The 20,867-nt window shown below is 35.5% G+C and overlaps 1 protein-coding gene and 1 non-coding gene across 3 annotated transcripts in view; both read right to left on the bottom strand.

Moving 5' to 3' along the window:
* Window positions 1–20,867, bottom strand: part of DPYD (dihydropyrimidine dehydrogenase) — an 880,709-nt gene that overhangs the window by 460,707 nt on the left and 399,135 nt on the right. For both annotated transcript variants that reach the window (XM_043876118.1, XM_043876119.1), the window contains exon 12: window positions 10,248–10,432. In XM_043876118.1, coding sequence (XP_043732053.1) covers window positions 10,248–10,432 — 185 coding nt within the window. The remainder of the gene's footprint in view (window positions 1–10,247; window positions 10,433–20,867) is intronic.
* TRNAY-GUA lies at window positions 17,635–17,706 on the bottom strand. Its single transcript has one exon. It is a non-coding gene; the product is annotated as a tRNA-Tyr (tRNA).

Raw genomic sequence — 20,867 nt, 5'->3', positions numbered from 1 at the left:
ACTATTCTATAATTTAGTATTTAGTGACCCCTAAATCACTTGTAAACTCAGTAACAAAAACTTTTTTTTTTTTTTTAATTTAATCTTTAATGACCCAGTGCCTCCTTCCTTATTCTTTGTAGTTTCTCAGGAATTCTACCTGGAAGAAACCAGGCATTATCTTTTCCATTCCTTGCCTATATAGTTGAAGAAGCTCTACACAAATTCTCTCCCTTATTTGAATTTCTATACATTCTATATTTATCTTTCTACTAATAACTCTTGTCTTCTGTTGTTCAATATTTATCTTTGTACCACTACAACTGCTTTCATAGCAGCAACATATAAATTTAGTGAAATCCTTCCAGTGCAAGGAATAAATATTGTGGTTTTTTTAATATTACATATAAGAGAGTAAGGAGAAGGAAATGGCAACCCACTCCAGTATTCTTGCATGGGAAATCCAATGAACAGAGGAGCCTGGAGGGCTATAGTCCATGGGGTCGCAAAAATTTGGACACGACTAAGCAATTAAGCACACACAGACAGACACACATACGAGACAGTGAATTTAAAATAGAATTCTGAATCACAGAATGACATGACTAGGGGATCACTCTAATGATGTAATAAAACTGTGAGTTTTGAGATTATAGCTTCCATATGTTTAGACTGTTTTATTTAGTATAATGTCTCGTGTCTATAGGGCTTCTCTTATGGCTCAGAGGTAAAGAATCCACCTGCAGACCAGGAGGCATGGCTTCAGTCCCTGTGACTGGAAGATCACCTGGAGGAGGAAATGACTACCAACTCCAGTATTCTTGCTGAAAAATCTCGTGGACAGAGGAGTCTGGCAGGCTACAGACCAAGGGGTCACAGAGTCAGACACGACTAAGCACGCACACACGCAGCTCATGTTTATAAGATTGTTTTCTGAGAACTACCATGAATACTTTAGGGAAATTATCTTCTGATCCAGGATTAGATTTAGAAGAATTTAGCTTGTGTTCTATGTCCAATTTCTCAGAGAAGAACATAGCTCATAATGAGATATCATATAGCCTTTTCCCTCCTCTACTTTTTGTGACTATATTTTTGTTTGTATGTTAATACTAGAAGAAAGCAAGTGCTGAATCTTCTAAATGACTGCCTTTTTGTAAATAATGTTTGGTATTAACTCTTCTCTTTGGTAAAGTAGGATCTTAAGCACATTTTACACTCTCTTTATGAAGCTGGTTTTGCCAAACAGATTCATTGAACTAGTTTCTTCTCTCCTTTTCCTCTCTGAGACATACAAAGGAAGGCCACGGAGTCCTAATTTTGTAATGGGAGGGGTACCCCTATACGCCTATGAACCTTCTACTCTATCTATTGAGTTGTGTGCTTATTGAGTTGTATGTTTCTTATCCTATTTGTGTTGGCTCTCAGTATAAATAAAAATTACATAAATTGATGAGCTGTATGAATGTGAAAAGAAAGTGGGTTGATTCTGTTTCAAAGGTATGATAAAAAGGTGAGATACTAAAAAACAGTAGCTGTCAAATTAGGTGTGAGAGAAAGAACTGAAATGACTTCAAGGCAATTATAGAGATTCAGAAAATTGCTCTGTATGTTCCTTGAAAATGTTGCTCCATTTAAAAAAAAAAAAAGGAAGTTGTAGACAATATATTATAGATAGGTTTAGAGAAGAAATATGTTAGAACTCCAGAGACTAGATTGAAAAAATCCTGGCCCTGCTTATTTTTTAATAGAAATGAAAATGAGAAAATATCTAAATGCTTTAAAACAAAATGATATGCCTAAAGTATGTGTATATTTTTCTTATATATTCCCATTTTAACTTTTTTGGATTAACTGACAAATTGGTGATTATTGTGTCATAGGACAAGACAACATTTTTGTATTGTTGTGTTTTTAAGTAAATGTTCTGGATTTAACCAATTTAACAGTACCAATTTTTGTACTGTTGTGGGTTTTTAAGTAAATGTTCTGGATTTACCAATTTTAATAGAAATGAAAATGAGAAAATATCTAAATGCTTTAAAACAAAATGATATGCCTAAAGTATGTGTATATTTTTCTTATATATTCCCATTTTAACTTTTTTGGATTAACTGACAAATTGGTGATTATTGTGTCATAGGACAAGACAACATTTTTGTACTGTTGTGTTTTTAAGTAAATTTTCTGGATTTAACCAATTTACCATTAATAAATTTTCTAAATTTACCTATATAATTGTCTAATTTTTACCCCAATTAATAATTAAATGGTCTTTAATCATACTAATTAATTGTCCCTTATTTTCTTTCTCTGGAAAGTTCAAATTACTAGAATTTTCCATCGACTTAATCATTCTGGTTAAAGTATGTTTTTAATAAGAATTAAGTTATACAAAGACTACAGCCTCCAATCACAGTCTTCTAATTTCAGTTTCAAACTACAGAGGAACTCTCAGGAGAAGTTCTATTGCATTATTTTATTTTTAATTTTAACACATACAGTGGGGGAAGATATTAATATCAAGGACTGCTGTTAATTGGCAAGAAAACTAACATTTCAGAGTTGAAAAGTACCAGTGAAGTAGTTTGGTATAAGGGAACAGACACTTGTGTGTTCAAATTCTGGCTTCATTTCTAACAGGATACTGACCTTGAAGATTTATCATTTAAGACTTTATTTTTACCAACTATGAACCACAGATAATGACTCCTGTTTAACAGGGTCATTTAATCCAAAAATGCACAATTTATGATAGATGCTAGGTTGCATCAAACAACTGTGTGCTAGCTTGCTTCAGTTGTGTTCAACTCTTTGCAACCCTATAGACTCTATAGCCTGCCAGACTCCTCTGTCCATAAGACTCTCCAGGAAAGAATTCTGGAAGGGGTTGCCATGTCATCCTACAGGGGATCTTCCTGGCCCAGGGATCAAATCCCCATATCTTATGTCTCCTGCACTGACAGTCAGGTTCTTTACCACTAGCACCACCTGGGAAGCCCAGATACTAAAGAATTAACTGTTGTTATTTCAACATTTGACAAATGAATAAAAAGGTATGTTTCAAAGAGGATAAAAATCAGGGACTACTTCTATGGGGAGTCTTCTCACCAAAGTCTAGCCAACATTGACTTGACTACATTAGCATTTACTAGCTGCAGTAAATTTAGCTTTCTATTATGTCATACATATTTTTCTCTAATTATTTTGCATGGATAAAATAACTGAATTCAAATAACATCATAAGTTCCTTTAGAGAAGAAAGGCTGATGGGTTAATGTGGTTAATTTTCTTTTTCTCTAGCACAGAACTTTTTATCTATCCATCTGTGAACATACATGCACACATGCATACAGACACAAACATACACATATACACATTAGTTAAATAAATAAAGCCATTAGAAAGATATACATAGAAGTATAAATTTTAAATTTCATAGACTTTGTTTACCTGCAGTCATTCTTTCAGTTACATACTCTTTCTTTGACTACACTGTCAAAATTATCTTAGTCAGTATTCTTACTTAAGTGTAAGAAGAAATCTTAAATATGCCTGGACTCCACTAACATAGTATTTCAAACAAGTAAGGTGAAGTCATATTGGATCACATTAGTCAACGAAGAGTAAGTTTAATATTCTAAAATAATGACTTACAAGGGGGGGGGGGATGTTGACAAAATGAAAAATATTCCTCTCCTTGTTAATTCTATATCTGACACTAGCACTTTTTTATTTAAACAATTTCTACCACATTTCTGCCCCACTGCATACATCAAATTAAATTCCCAAGCTGGGCATTCTCATCATTTTCTAACCCCAGTATTATAACAGATCCTTTCTCCTATTTTTCTTATATATTCTCCATGTTCAGGGTCTCCACTAGCCCAGACAGCCTTTTGGTGAAATAAAATAAAGCTGCTGCACAGGGGCAAGGCTTATGGAGCAGGCAGAAAACACCTTTGTGAGAATTCGAGGAAGACACTCTTGCTCTTGAATAGAAGCAGCACAATAAAAGGTACCATTGTTCAGTGAGTGCAGCTCGGTCTGGATTTCAGCCAACTGGTACCCTTGTTTGGGTACCCCTTGCACAGTGAGGAAGCTATGCAATCTTATCCAGCAGTGTTCTTTAAGTTCCAGCAATTCAAATCACTCAATATTCTTCCAGTTTTTCTTATCTTCCCTGTTTACTTATATCTTGATTTTTATGAAGTCTGCTGACTCCATATCCTGATACCTACAGCCAGACAGAATCAATCATCATCTCTTCATACATCCTTGCGCCTTTACACTTAATATTATTGCATTTGCTATTTTGTATTATATGTATGTTTACATAACTATTCTTAAAGCACCATTAAAAAAATATTCTATATTGGATGAATGAATGAATCCATGCAAGAATGACTACATTGAGAGACAGATGGATGCAAATGGATAAATAAGTCAATTACTAGATAAAAATCTCTTATCATTATCTGAAATAGTCTCTTTCAATCTTCATCTATTAAAATACTATACTTTCACATTCTATTCAAATCTCCAATTTTATAACTTTTCTTGATACCATTTTAATTGTTCACAGGGAACAATCTCTAATAACTTACAAATAAGTATGTATTATTTTACTAAGAGTTTTCCATAAATTCTCTCCTGTATTCTTCCCTGAAATCCAGTAGGGTAGCACTTTACCATTTCTCCTTTATTAATTACTATTAATAATTTATTGATATTGATATTAATAATTATCAATATTAATTCATTAATAATTCATTTGTTTTCTCCTAAGAACCCCACGTCTTGGAACAATGACATGATTTTACCAAAGTCATACAGTTTGAAACTGCTAGAATGGGATTTGAAATCTGGTCTGTTCAATCCAGAACCCAAAAATCTAACAACTCTTTATACTTCCCCTCATTTATTCACTTTGATACCTTCCCAAAGTCAAGTGTTAGACCAAGGGCTGATACTCAATAGGTGGTAATTGATTAAATTAACTAATAAAATATAAGTAAAGATCATTTCAGATAACTATGAGAATACTAAAATCTCAACATGGGTGTCTTTAATAACCATATTTATCTAAAAAAGTATATTACAAAGAAATTCTATCCAATTGCAATGACTGCATGCATAAAATAAGACTATAATATACATACAAATTTTTTTTTTAAAAATCCATTATCCAGTGTTACAGTTTTCCCTAAACAAAGCATAATATAAGAAAAGGTGTTATAAGCTTTCATTCATAAATATACTTCAGGCATTATAGAAAGCTTTCTAAATGAATACTACAATTCTTACATTCATAAGAAAACACTATTTACAGTGCTAATTATATAACAAATTTTTAGTTCTCTTAACTCTTGTTTAAGTTCCTTTAAAATCAATTATCACTACATATTTTTTCTATTTAATGAATGAATATATTTTTTATTTTGAGGATATATTAATAAACAGCACATCACTGGCTAGCGCAGCATCAGACCAGTAAGAAGACTCTAATCAGGGAAATACAAGATGCTAAAGAACACACCAGGAGGAATCTGTTCCTGGAAGAAGAGGAGGAAGCAAAATCTGAAGGGCAAGAGGGATGCAGACTCGTGAAACGTCTGGAGTTGGGAAAGGACTGGATGTAGGAGAAATCTTGATGTTTCATGAAGAAACAACCAATTCATGAAATTCAAATTGGTTTCATGAGCTAAGGAGTATAAAGAGGAATATGGGCTTCCCAGGTGGCTTAGCGGTAAAGAACCCACTGGCCAATTCAAGAGACTCAGAAGACATGAGTTTGACCCCTGGATTGGGAAGATCCCCTGGAGGAGGGGATGGCAACAAACTCCAGTATTCTTGCCTGGAGAATCCCATGGACAGAGGAACCTGGCGGGCTACAGTCCATGGGGTCCACAAAGAATCTGACACTACTGAGTGATTGAACACACAAAGAGGAGTATACTCCACTTGAGTATAAAAAGGAGCCTCTGAAGAGTTTTAACTGAAGAACCTGTATTCTAGAAAGGAAACTCTGGCTTCAGTATAGGGGGCCTTGAATTTGACAGGAGGAAATTGGAGACAATTTTAAGAGGTGACAGAGGCCAGAACTAAGATACCGACAGTATAGAAAGAAAAATTCTACTTCGTCTGTATATTCCTTTTTAGTCTCATAATTGCTTAGTACTTTGTATCCCGCACCCTCGCAGAAAGGTGGAAGTGTTAACCTGACAGAGATTTTACCTACCTTGCATTTAACTCTGAATTAAAGTGCCATTCAATACTTTGTTTGACTGATCTGAATCCTGCAGCCAAATCCAAAACGCTTACTGGTCACTAATTTTTAACTTTTATATATTAAAAACTATCAATCATAGAAATTATATATATATGTATATATATTTAAATCACACGCACTTTTTTTCATCGTACTTAAGAGTCTATATCTTTCATGAGTAAGTGGAAACTAAGTAAAATGACTGTTCATTTCTATCAGTTCACATTTATCAGATTTAGGAAAGTAGAAAGATAACAATGAATTAAAAAATACTCTTAAGAATCCCTCTGAATGATAATTGTGAAGCACCACAAAACCACCAGCTCCATAAAGTATAGTAAATATTTTCTATGTCTTTATCTTAAAAGCTATAAATGGATTTAAATATATAGAAAACAATAACACAAACCATTCTCCACTTGCCTGTGTTCAATTTTACCTTTTCAAATCTCTTTAGCATTGCTGCCTTCCCATCATTTTCACTTCTGCAAACTGAATTCACATCTTCACTAGGTTTTTTACTGGCCTGGCACAAAAGCTTTTTCTCCTGAGTCCACTTTCATTTATTCAAGGAGCTAACAGACTGGTCAGTGACACGTCTGGTCAACCAAAAATTGTATTTCACACAAAAAATAAGGAAATTAAAATAAGTGCATGAAAGTCTTTATAGGGATCGAATTGACCAGGTATATATAAGAGAGGGAAGAAAAGAAAATTTAAATAAGTAGCTCATAAATAATTGTGCTGTTTTATGAGAAAAATATATGTATAAGCACACTAGTGTAACTCTTTCAACTGTGTTTTCTTAAGAAATAAATCTATTCTGAGATTATGCTGGTTCCTACTTTTCTCATGAAGCAGCCTGTTATAAATGAAAGTAAATATTATAATTTCATGTGTTTAAATGTCTATTTTAATGCTGTTACTCAGCAAAATAAGAAGTCATTGACTGTATATTGGTTTCCAAATTGACTTTGAAAGTTTTATTAGCTTCAGGAATCCAGAGTTTCTTTGCTTTCTGCCAAAAAGCAAAAGAAAATGGCAGAAAGCACAGAGGAACTAAAGAGCCTCTAGATGAAAGTGAAAGAGGAGAGTGAAAAAGCTGGTTTAAAACTCAACATTCAAAAAACTAAGATCATGGCATCCAGTCCCATCACTTCATCTGCCATTTCATGGCAAATGTTTTCCCCATGTTTTATGGGGAAACAGTGACAGACTTTATTTTCTTGGGCTCCAAAATCACTATAGATGGTGACTGCAGCCATGAAATTAAAAGATGCATGCTCCTTGGAAGAAAAGCTATGGCAAACCTAGATAGCATATTAAAAAGCAGAGACACTATTTTACTGACAAAGGTCTGTATAGTCAAAGCTATGTTTTTTCCAGTAATCATATATTGATGTGAGAGTTGAACCATTAAGAAAGCTGAGCATCTAAGAATTGATGCTTTTGAACTGTGGTGTTGGAGAAGACTCTTGAGTGTCCCATGGGCAGCTAGGAGATCCAACCAGTCAAGCCTAAAGGAAATCAGTCCTGATTATGGACTGATGTTGAAGCTGGAACTCCAATACTTTGTCCACCTGATGAGAAGAACTGATTCACTGGAAAAGACCCTGATGCTGGGAAAGATTGAAGGCAGGAGAGAAGGGGATGACAGAGGATGAGATGGTTGGATGGCATCACTGACTCAATGGACGTTGAGCACGTTCTGGGACTTGGTGATGGACAGGGAAAGTAGGCATGCTGTAGTCCATTGGGTTGCAAAGAGATATTACTGAGTGACTGAACTGAACTGAATCCAGAGTCTGAGGACCACTGATGTAGAGGATTTGACTCTAGGAATCAGAAATTTTAAATAAGGAAAGTAAAACAAGTTTAGGAGATTGTGTTTGGTTTAAAAGCAGCAAGTTTGAAGTGTAGGTAAATATATATACACAAGTGGAGTAGTGAATTTGAAATGTGTTTTAGACAAGTGAAGATATTCAGCAGCCAGTGAGACCAGGGACAGAATTTCCTACTGTAGATACACAGTAGGAAGTTAAGCACGTGGGTGCCCTGGGAGAATACTATGAATATAAGAAGAGAAGAATGAGGAAATACAAAAAGGGTGATAGTTTTGGGGACAGAAAAAGCAAAAAAAGAGCCAAAGCAGGAGTCCATCCTCAGTGGTTGTCATGAACTGTTCCTTCTATGTGTTTCCAAGGTCATGGAGACACTCCAAAATACAGATGCTGCAGAGCCTGCAGTTGAAACCACCACTGATGCATCACCTTTGTGTTCCCATATTTCCGTATGTTAAAACTCCATTCCTTTTCCCCTTTCTTCCTAGCCTAAACTCATGATTTATGACAGATTTGGAAGAATTCTTAATTTAGATTTATCATCTCCCCAAAACACTGCACAGCTTCCCCAGTGGCTCAGTGGTAGAGAATCTGCCAGCAATGCAGGAGACATAAGAGACGCAGGTTCTATCCCTGGGTTGGGAAGATCGCCTGGAGGAGGGCATGACAATTCACTCCAGCATTCTTGCCTAGAGAATCTCATGGACAGAGGAGCTTCGCAGGCTACAGTCCATAAGATCTCAAAGAGTCAGACACGACTGAAGTGACTTAGCATGCATGTATGCAAAAACACTGCTTCCTAAATCACTCTTTTGTTTGAGTGCACAGCCAGTAGGGTTTACAACAATAACTAGACCTTTATATTTCTGGGACAACACACTGTAGGCCACATCCTGGGATCTCAAGCTCCATTACTCAGAGATGCCAAAGTGAGGTGAGAGTGAAAATGAAAGTGAGTCACTCAGTCGTATCCAACTCTTTGCGACCCCATGGACTATACAGTCCATGGAGTTCTCCAGGCCAGAATACTGGAGTGGGTAGCCATTCCCTTCTCCAGGGGATCTTCCCAACCCAGGAATCGAACCTAGGTCTCCTGCATGGCAGGCAGATTCTTTTACCAGCTGGGCCACAAGGGAGATGAGAGTAAGTAGGTTAACTGAACATAAAAATATGGTGTAATCAGTACCAAGTCCAAGCCCTACCTAGAAAGTAAGTAGTCATGGATGAATTACAGAAAGAGTAGGAGAACAATCAGAACAGACTAAATAGTCAGGACAAAGAGGAAGAAAAATATTCAAGGAAACATTAAAGACAAAGTAAATCCTGTTAGCATGTAAGAAACCAAAGACACCAAGAGGAGGCAGGCAGGAATTATATTTTGAATTTAGAGTCATTCCTGAATAGGAAAGAAAAATAAGAATTTTACTTACAAAAACAAACTTTTCCAGAAACATTTTCTGTAAATTAGGTCACTGTGTCTGCACTTAGTTAAAACATAGAGCAAGAGAAGAGAGCATTTCATCAAAAAGTAAGACAACTGAAACCTAATAGCTATGGCTTTTTATCCCCTAGACCACAAAGTTACTGTAGCAGAGTAGTTTATTTTACATTTTATCATTTTTACATTCTGCTTATGTATCACAAAACTTAATAGTGAAAGACACTAGAATGCATATTGATAAAATACTTGTTTTCTTTTCAATTAGGTGCATATAATTCAGGAAGTGAATAGGAGTTCACCTGTTCAAATGGACAGACAACATAATTTTCTGGATTGATAAATCTTTAGGAATATAGATTCTATATCATACTGTATATCATCCAGATTTGATAAATATATTATCTATGTCTTAAAACATTGATAAATCTTTTAAACACAGAGGATAAATAACTTCATAGTATTTCATTGGTAGAAATGCACAATGAATTTTCAATCACCTAAACAGGCCTGCTATCCAGTCCACATTTAAAAACTTTTATCCAAGAAAATATATATGTGACATATTTCATATATATATATATATACACACACACACATATATATATATATAGTTACTATACACCTTACAGAAATTTTCATATGAATAAGTAGCAAAGATAAATGAAGTACTAATCCACTGGAAAAAAATTAACTGAATTTGATGGTAAACGCCTACCTGTATATATCTGTGAATGTACCAAGAGGCTTGCTTTCCATCATTCACGGATTCCACTGTAGTGTTGGCTATACCAACAACATCACCACCTGCAAACACCCATGGTTCACTGGTTTGCATAGTTTCTGGATCTACTTCTGGGAGATCCCATCTGTTAAATTTTATAGGGCTCAAGGCTTCTTTTACTGCAAAAAGTGAAAGAAAGCAAGCAATGACTAATTTGTAACCACATAACAATAATTTGAAAATTAAGAAAAATTATGATTTAATTATTATTCTAGGGATTCAAAAAACTGTTTTTAATGAACCATAAAAATGGAAGGCTAATGAAATATCTAAGTTAACAATATATTCAAAGTATACTGACTTAATCAATTCAAAATAAAACTCACATGTACAGCTACAAGCAATATTTCAGATCTGGTATTTTTGTCTAAGAAGTATGGGAGACTAAAGTCCTTTAAATATTCTAAATGTTATAAAAAGTATTTTCTAAAACTTTGTCCATAACCATTATTTTCACAAATTTATTACTCATATGACCCCAAATGTATTCCTGTGTAATACAGGTGTAAGTTATATTATGAATTTGAGTCAATTGCCAATATCTTCCTTTCACAGAAAGTTTTATAAACAAGAAAAAAGCTTGTACATTTTCATCAAGCTATTTACACTTAATGTTAAGTGATTTAAAGAATCCAGAATACTGTTAAAATTAGCCAGAAAAAAATCAACAAATGCAAACATTAACATTAGTTCTTTGGGGAAATTTCTCTGTAAAAGAGATTTAAATTTTCTGCTAAATATGCTGTGTCCCAATGAATTTAAACATGTCAGAAAAAGGGAGAAACTGAATCCCTTTAAGAAAAATTTTCTAAAGAAGTTGACTAGACACATGATCTGGATATTTGGAAGAGATGAAAGAAAATGTTAGATAAGAAGTTCATCTAGAGAAGAAATGAAGAAAGGTAGATAGTACCATATATGATGAAGCAAATTGAGCCAATGTTTAAGATAAAATGTTCTTTTCAGATATTCATGCGATGCATTTTAAGCAGAGTTTCTCATGTATCTGTGTGTGTGCTAAGTCACCTTAGTCATGTCCAACTCTTTGCCACCCTATGGAGTATAGCCCACCAGGCTCTTCTGTCCATGGGATTCTTCAAGCAAGAATACTGGAGTGGGTTTCCATGCCCTTCTCTAGGTGATCTGCCTAACCCAGGGATTGAACTCACATCTCTTATGTTTCTTGCATTGACAGGTGGGTTCCTTACCACTAGTGCCACTTGGGAAGCCCTACAGCTTCTCATGATATACTAAAGGGAACTATTCTTTACTGTAATTGAAAAGAAAATATAACTATGTAAACTAAGGGAGAAGATATTAGAAGTTCTTGGAGCACAAAAGTTAGTTGTTGAATAGACTGACAATTTAAGTTGAAAATTAAATAGCCAAATGTGGAAGAAAAAAAAAAAACATGCTATTCTAACTTTTTTTTTCTGAACAATAATAGAAAAATATAAAAATAAACTCTGGTACATGTTTGTAGCTTTCTGCTTGAAACAGATTAGAATTCTAGAAAACCATTAAGGGACTACTGTTGATTGTGTTTTCTCCACAAGACTGTAGGTTCCATGAGAACAAGAATATGTCCATGCTGTGGTGCTTACCACTGTGTCACCAAGCTTAGTATATCCTAAAAACATGGAAGACACTCAACTGAATGGATGGATGGATGGATAAATTAGTAGATGGGTCAATGCCATCATGCTCAGGTTTTTATTTTTAAATCTTCTATTGTTTGTATCTCTGATGCAATTTCACCTTTCATTGAGAGCAAAATTTAATGTTCATATAATTATTTTCAATGCAGAATGACCTTATGAGAAGATTTTTCTAATGTTTTTAAAGGTCACATGGAAAGAAACCTTAATATTTGTTCCCTATTGTATAACAGATCATCACTACCATCTGTTGACAGTTACTCGGGTTGCAAAACTTTGATAGTGGGCATGACTCATCTGTTCAACTTATTATAATAATAGTAACTGTTAACACACCATCATTGAATGGTATAGCCGCAAGGGAAGCCCAAGAATACTGGAGTGGGTAGCCGATCTCTTCTCTAGTGGATCCTTCCAACCTAGGAATCGAACCAGGGTCTCCTGCATTGCAGGCAGATTCTTTACCAACTGAACTATCAGGGAAGCCCTATAGATAAGCATAAACATATGCAAGAGATAAAAAATAATTCTCCTGTATAAGAAATAACCTTATTTGTCCAAAGACTTTGATACCACCTTGTCCTTTATAGAGATCTGAAATAAAGATGATTTTTAAATGAGAAGGAATTCAAAACTATTTCACTAGGAGATCAAAGCCTTTTTATACGTTTTTCTCATTTTTTATAGGAATACTCTTGAAGGTTAGCACAGATTTCACTTTAAGCTTGAGCAAGGCAGGGATTATGCCTTAGTTATCTTTGATTTCCCATAGCAGGTATTAGTCAAAGACATATATACTGTGAAGTTATTGAAGATTAAGCTCCAGGGTCCCTCACTTGCATGGGCCTCTTCCAAGACCTAAATTTTAATTTGCAATTTTTTTTCTTTTTTTATAGAAAAGCCCTCAAATTATATAGGCTTCAGGTCTCAAAAAATTTGAATCTACTCAAGCTCAGTGAATCGTAAATAGTAGGTGCTGAATAAATGTTTGAATTAAAGTGAAATTCATGAGTAATGTGTTTTATAATTTTTTATGATTTAATGCACATGGTATGATTCACTTTAATATTAGAGTGCCATCACTAATTCAATCAATAAATAGTCAGGAGATATTACTAGAACTTTAATAAGTAATTATTGCATTTCTTAAAATATTTAGCACCAACACTATAAACCAACCTAGGAATATGCATTTGTGAATTCAAAAGCACTAATTCTATTCACAGGTCTTTCCATTAGATACACATTGCATTATTTTATGTCTCTAGACATTCATATATACTTATGTTTACTTTTTAAATTATGTTCTCTTTCCTCAATATTTGACTCAATTATAACTTGAAGTCTTAGATCTGACTATAAACTGTTTTAATTATATTTGATCATTTGTAACATCCAACTAACCTTATAAATAATCAAATAACTTCCTGATACTCTATTCCAAAAGAGAATTTGTCTCATATTAAAAATTATCTCCGCTCTCTTTTATAAAATCATCTATTTAATTCCCCCCTATTTTAGAGGCCTTCTAGTTTAAAATGTTCATAGCTTCATTTAACAAATAAATAGAAAGCAATGAGAGATCAAGCAATAGGTTATGCTGTTATGAAATAGTATAGCAAAGCTTACATCAATCAAAATAAAGATCATTTCTTTACATTTTAATATCTAATAGTTCAATGCGTCCTTTATTATTATTTTATCATTGAAAAAGTAGAACATGGACAGCTTGTAAGAATATAAGTGACCCTTTAGTGAGTCAGAAATGTTTTCTGTCAGTGGCACTGAGCAGTTAACACAAGAATGACTGTTCATTACACCTAGAACAGCAGATGATGAGGATCATTTCCGTGTAAGCACAGTAGACTCAATATTGAAGCATGAGAGGTAGAGAGAGAGAAAGACAGAGACAGAGAGAAAGAGGGGGGATCATTAATTTTCTGAAATTTTGTTGATTCTGACTGTGGATCCAAGTAACACTTTTCACAATTTCAATGACTCTTGAAAGACAGCAGTTATTTCCATCATTTAATCATACTTTTAAAGCTCCAAAGTATTTAAGTAAGAATGCAAATTAAAGATTCAGTGAAAAAAAATACATGTGCTTTTATTCATAATTTGTCAGAAAGGAGTTCATTTATTTAGCTGCTTCTTACGAAGGAGACTTTCATCCTCGTCATTGTAACCATCCTTCTATGAACTCCTCACAGCTCTCTTACATCTCTGCTGATACGTCTAACTTGGGATACAATAAAAATAAGTCTCAGAAGGATATCTTCTGTTCTGCCTTTATCTGGCTTGGAAAGAGTGAAAGCATAAGTGGATGAAAAATGTATATTTACATTTGCAAACCAAATAACTGCTTGTCATTTCCTGTGAAGTGTTAAATGAATATTAATAGAAGGATTGTATTATTTTCTTTCTTGTTTATAAAATAATGGGGGTGGGGAGAGTGGGATTTTCTGTTATGATCATACACAGTTTCCCCACAGATTTTCATGAGATTGCATCTTGCTGGAGACTGCAGCATATGCCCTGGTAGCTCCGTAGATGAACAGAAAAAGAACTTGAAAAAGAATCCCAAAATGTGCTTATTCACAGCCTATATTATTCTGCAAATGGGAGAGAAATGTGTTAAATGATATGGTGCCTGGAATTTTATGCAGTCTTTAAAAGGAACAAAAACATCCTTTATTCATACCAAACATTCAAGATTTATGTTAATTTTCGGCTTTAATTACTACTATGTTCCAATGAGCTGATTTAAAAAACAAAGACACTCGGAGGTAGCTTTAAAACAAGAAATGGTTTTGAAATAGGAACTTTTAGTCAACTTAATGTTATGCATGAAATGATTTTTTTATATAGACTTAATTGTATTGTGACACACAAGTTCTTCAATAAGCCACAGCTTAAAATTGCAGAAACCCTCCCTGAGGGACACATCGCTAGCAGATGCAGATTGCCAAGGTCAATTAAACTGATGTAGCTGTGCTGTCATATATGTAGAAGAGAAACCCACGAGCATATGACAAGTATATTTCTCAGTATGTATAAAAAGATGTCAAGGATGTTATATTTTAGTACATAAATATAAATTAATTCTCCATAAACAATAAAACAATACAACAGAAATTATAATGAAGAAGGATTATTAGTATTCTTCAGAGAATTTGACTATAAAACAATGGGGGGAATAAAAAAAATTCCAACATTTATAAGAAAATGATATCTTGAAAACAGATGAATTCATCTATGTGCTTGTTGCTCAATTTTACATAACCTATTAGCCAATAGGACCAAAGCACAATGAAACAAAAAGACAAGCTGAGGCAATAATCTCAGTAAATTAGAGCTGAAAACAAAATATCAGCAAGAGCAAATAAATTCTAATTACACGGCCAGGATATCAGAGCTGTTTAAATAGAATAACCTGGGGTGAGGAGGGGACAGAACCACAGAATGCCTAAGAATATCAAGTCCTGAAGGCATGAGCTCTGTCCTCACATCTCCCTCTTCCTCTAAGTATTCGAATCAATATGCAGTCCATTTCCAAATACAACGGAGAGAACAATGAAGATTCATCAACTTCTTTCTGTAAACCCTTCAAAAGTCAACCTTGATACTGTACTTTCCTGCCCCTCCTGGACCTCAAGTAACTCTGGTTCTTTCTATAATATCATCTTTCTCTTATTCTCCTCTTTCACCTCCTGTGTTGAATGAAAGTGAAAGCTGCTCAGCAGTGTCCGACTCTTTGCGACCCCATGAACCACACAGTCCACGAATTTCTCCAGGCCAGGATACTGGCATGAGTAGCTTTTCCCTTCTCCAGGGGATCTTTCCAACCCAGGGATCGAACCCAGGTTTCCGCATTGCAAGCGGATTCTTTACCAGCTGAGCCACAAGGGAAGCCCAAGAATACTGGAATGGGTAGCCTATCCCTTCTCCAGTGGATCTTTCCGACCTAGGAATAGAACCAGGGTCTCCTGCATTGCAGGTGGATTCTTTACCAACTGAGCTATCAGGGAAGCTGTAGGTTGAATAACTGGTTTTAACCTGGTTCTCTTCTCACTGTAATTCTCACATCTTCTATCTAATTTCTTAATTTACACTGACTTCCTACCTTTTTCACCACCCAATTATTCCTTTCAGTTTATCCCTCTTATGAAAATATGGTGTCTATTGTCACCAAGTTCCACGACCTCAGTCCTCCTTGCTTTTGCCTTTCTATAGCACCCATTAGCTGAATCAAGTTAATTTTGATCTCCTCTGATTTGCAGAATGCCACTCTATCTGGGCTCTCACTCTTTTAAAACTGTCCATGGGCTCCATCTAGCTCTGCCTCATCTCATCCTCCTCCTCTTTCCAGCTCTCAAACATCGTCTGCTGCATCGTCAGTGGGTCAGAAATTATAGTCATCTTGTGCCTTTAAACTTCATCTCTCTGGAAGTGACCTCAAATGCTACCTTCCACTTTTTTATTCTGACACTCCCATCTGCCTGTTAGAGATTCCAACATGGATGTTCTACTGTCCCTCCTAAATCATCACATCTAAAACCCAGTTCAACAGCTTCCTCTGGACCTTTCACATGTTACAAGTAATTATTAGTAAGCTTGGTTTTTCATGTCTCCTACTCATTGTGACGACCAAAGCTTCACTGAAACTCTCTTCCCTATGAAGATTGAGAGGGCCACATCCAGCGACTCTTCCAATGATCGCCCCGGTTCAGGACCAGGACTAGGGTGAGGTGGGGCGAGGCACCCAAATAGTAAGATTTAAGAAGGGCCTTAGGCACAAGATCATGGAAAGGCAGTTCAGTGCCTCAACTTTCTCAACCTAAGCATGGCACTGCCTTCCTAGACTTCTCAGGAGCTCTCAACAGATAACCACTTCCTCCTCATAAAAGTCCCTTATCTAGGCTTCAATGACACCACACTTTCTGCTTTTCCCTGTGCCTCCAAGATCACACTTTAACCCTTACCGTTGCTGTTTTCTATTCTCCTTTCCTAAAAAACAAAAACCTGGAAATGGATCTTAATTTTGGTGTATTTTTTCAACCTTTTCTGTACCATCATCTCATCATGTGGCCAATTACCATATTCTAACAACTCAACCGAAGGAAACTCTCTCTTAGTTCCTATATCTCATTCACATCATCTTCACCTAATGAAGAACGTTAAGAAAAGCAATTAGCATTTATTGATCCCTTGTGTACGGTAGACATGATTCTGGATATTTCCATACAGTAATCTCATTTAGACCACAACACAATTCTTTAAGTTAGGTATTATTGATAGCATCCTAAATACAGCTACGAGATGGCAAAGTCAGTAGATCAGTTTAGTCGCTCAATCGTGTCCGACTCTTTGTGACCCCATGGACTGCAGCATGCCAGGCTTCCCTGTCCAACACAAGCTCCTATGAAACCAGTTATTTCTCACTTCCAAGCTCTCCTTGCCACTGACCCTTAGTGTGAGGGCAAGAAAAAGCCAGGGATAGGCCAAAAACAGTCTCTCTACTGGGAACAATAGTAAAGTCAAGTCGCTCAGTTGTGTCCGACTCTTTGCGACCCCACGGACTGTAGCCTACCAGGCTCTTCTGTCCATGGGATTTTCCAGGCAAGAGTACTGGAGTGGGCTGCCATTTCCTTCTCCAGGGGATCTTCCCAACCCAGGGATCGAACCTGGGTCTCCAGCATTACAGACAGACGCTTTACCGTCTGAGCCACCAGGGAAGCCCACGCTGGGAACAACGGGAATAACGAAAATGAAGCAGACTGGAGTTGAGGAGACAGCGGTTATTTTTCTTGTAGGTCTCATTTCCACAATTTGAGAGTCAGTTCATTGTAGAGAAGAAGCCCAAATATTTCCCTTTAAAAATAAAGCTTCTAAAGAAAGTCTCTGGGCTTCTCAAGTGGCCCAGTGGTAAAGAATCTGCCTGCTAAGCAGGAGATATGTGTTCGATCTCTGGGTCGGAAGATCCTCTGCAGAAGGAAATGGCAACCCACTACAGTATTCTTGCCTGGAAAATCCCATGTACAGAGGAGCCTGGCAGGTTACAGTTTGGGGGGGTCTCAAAGAGTTGGACATGACTTAGCAAATAAACAGCAACAAAGAAAGTCTCTATGTGACATTACGCTGACGAGTAGAATAGGCACTTGGCTAATACCTTTTGATTGATTTAACTATTTGAATTATCCGCAGCTGTGTTAAAAAAAAAAGTTCATTTCGATATGCTTGTAGAACTCAGACAATGTAAAAGTACAGATTTAATTTTCTTTCCCTCCTTGCCCAGGACAAGCTTAGGCTCCCCAAGTTAAATACAAAAGATAGATGTCAATAATAGCCTGTAGCAACTCCTTTTGTTTTACTTGTATTCTCCAGGGAGTCTCCTTCTCATTTCCTAAACTGACCAACTAATCAATTCAGAATTAAAATTGCCTAAGCACTTCACCTTGATTTGCTTATTTCTCTGCAATAATTCCGTCTATTTAAAACACTAAACTCCTTGAAGATTTGATTTCATTTTCTCTGGAAGAGATCTCTCAAGGAGCTCAGTGTCCTTGAAGAAAATATATGGGGATTGTTTTCAAATTCTCTGTTGGATTCCCAAACGCTGCCCTTTGATTTGCTTATTTATATTCAATGATACCATCTACTTAAGACTACAAACTCCTTGAAGGAATAGACCATCCTTTAATCTGATTTGGACTATAATCATCATAATTCTATGCACATTTGGGTGCTTAATACCTCTTGATAATTAGGAGACAGTGAAAAAAAGTGGAAAGGCTACTGAAATATTTTATATAACTTCTCAGTGAAAGAACTTTTTAAAATGTTGAATGATACCATCAAGTGTTAAAAATAATTACAGAAAGGGGTTAAAAAATGTTTAATATAAAATCCTCATTTGCTGCATTTAAAGCATAAATAAAAACAAACAGAAAGCCAGAAGTAAATTATACTACTTGTGAAAACAATATTATTAAAATATAAGTGAATACTGAAAAATATTTTAATTAACAAAATAAATCAAATGGAAAAGATTCCCTAAATAGAGCTTTAAAAGTAAGTCTATGTGTGTTTGACTGCCATGACTAATTATGTATCCATGTAATGTGTGTTCAATTTGGGCTTATTTAAATAGCAGAAATGCTCATTAGCTGCAGTATATCTGTGAAGCTTCAGTAAACAGTTTAATGGTTTTTATGTTTAACCAATTTCATAAGTTCCTGTAATTTTAGCTTTAGCAGCTCATTAATGTTATTTTTTGATATCCATCTTATGACTTTTTTTCCTTGTCAATCGGCTGCAGGCAGATTTCAGTGCAAATTTAAAACATACAATAGAATTTATTTTAAACAATTTTAGCACGTAGGTAAATGCAAAAGTCAAAAATATAGGTTTTATACAGAGTACTGATTATATTACTATGTAGTCAATAAATATCTTTGGTAAAGACAAAGGCTATATATTAAATAGAATTTATGATGATAATAATGACAATTATTGAGTGCCCCCATGAACATGTAGCTGGTTCTGGACAAGTCAACTCATGTTATCTCTTTGTATTTTCACAGAAGAGGTATTACTTTAATTTTATAGTTGAGGAAACCAAGACTTAGCTAAGTTACACAGATTACTATCTCACAATTTGAACCTAACTACAAGCCACTATCGCTGTTCTAAGTGGGAATACCTGGAGTTCTTTATGGGCATTTGGAGATAAACACCTAAACCTTAGGAGAGGGCCGTACAACTTAAGATTAGATATAGTCATAGGATGGAAGAAGTTCTTAGAGAAAGAGCACAAGTCTGGGTAAAAATAGAATGAATCATTTATTTTTAAAGTGGCAGCAATCACTACCTGGGCTAAAGCCAGAAGAGGAATCATCAGAGTTTCATGAAGATCAAGGTATTTCTTTGCCACACGAGATAAGAAGTGGTAATTTTAAGAAATGTCAAATACAAGAGAAATGTAAGGTAGATAACTCGATTTGGGGATCTGGAGGTCAATGAGCAGTAAAAAGGGACATTTATAGATAAATGATGAAGGCAAAAGGCAGAATAAAAGGGGTTAAGGAGAAAAGATCTGGCAAAGACAGCAAGGCAGTGCATACAGGATATTCTTTTGGGAGTTTAATAATGATTGCATAGGGAAAAAAATTAAGGCAGTAGCTTGCATTCATTCATTCATTCTATTAGCAAATATTTATTTATTGTCTACTGTGTAGTAAATCCAACTGTAGGCCCTGTAGTAAAGCACAGATAAGGGACCTGTCCTTGTATGACGCACATTTCAGTTGGCAGAAGATAAAATCAAAGTAAATAAGTAAGTGAACCAAATGATAGTGAAAATGGCTATAAAGAGAATGACGTGAACGAGAGTGTTATGTGGTGAGGCGGCTGAGAAGTATAAGAGGTGCTGCAGATCACAGTGGGGATGGAGGGGCACAGACTATTCTTTGATGAGATGACATCTGAGCTAATACATAAAGGATGAGACAGGGATAGCATGTGAGGTCCTTGAGGCAGATCATTCCAGGCAGAGGGAACCATGACAGAGGAGTTAGAATGAGCTGAAGTTCATGCATTTGGAGAGCTGAAGGGAGACTTCATGTGGGTAGAAGGAAGCAAGCAAGAAGAAAGGAGGCCGAGAGGCAGATCAAGGAGGGCTTCAGAAGCTGGGAAGGATTTTATTCTAAATAAAGTAGAACAAAATAGAATTGATTTGTTTTATGTATTTCATTCTAAATAAAGTAGGAAACCACTGGAGGGTTTGGAACAAGGGGATGAAATGATGTAATTTCTGTTTATAAAGCTGATTCTGATAGGATTATAAGGAAGAAAGAGTAAATGCAGGTTGACCAATGAGAAGGTTACTAGTTTCTAT

The sequence above is a fragment of the Cervus elaphus genome, chromosome 20, assembly GCF_910594005.1.
Source record: "Cervus elaphus chromosome 20, mCerEla1.1, whole genome shotgun sequence".
NCBI classification, from domain to species: domain Eukaryota; kingdom Metazoa; phylum Chordata; class Mammalia; order Artiodactyla; family Cervidae; genus Cervus; species Cervus elaphus.
This window is presented reverse-complemented; position numbering and strand designations above follow the sequence as displayed.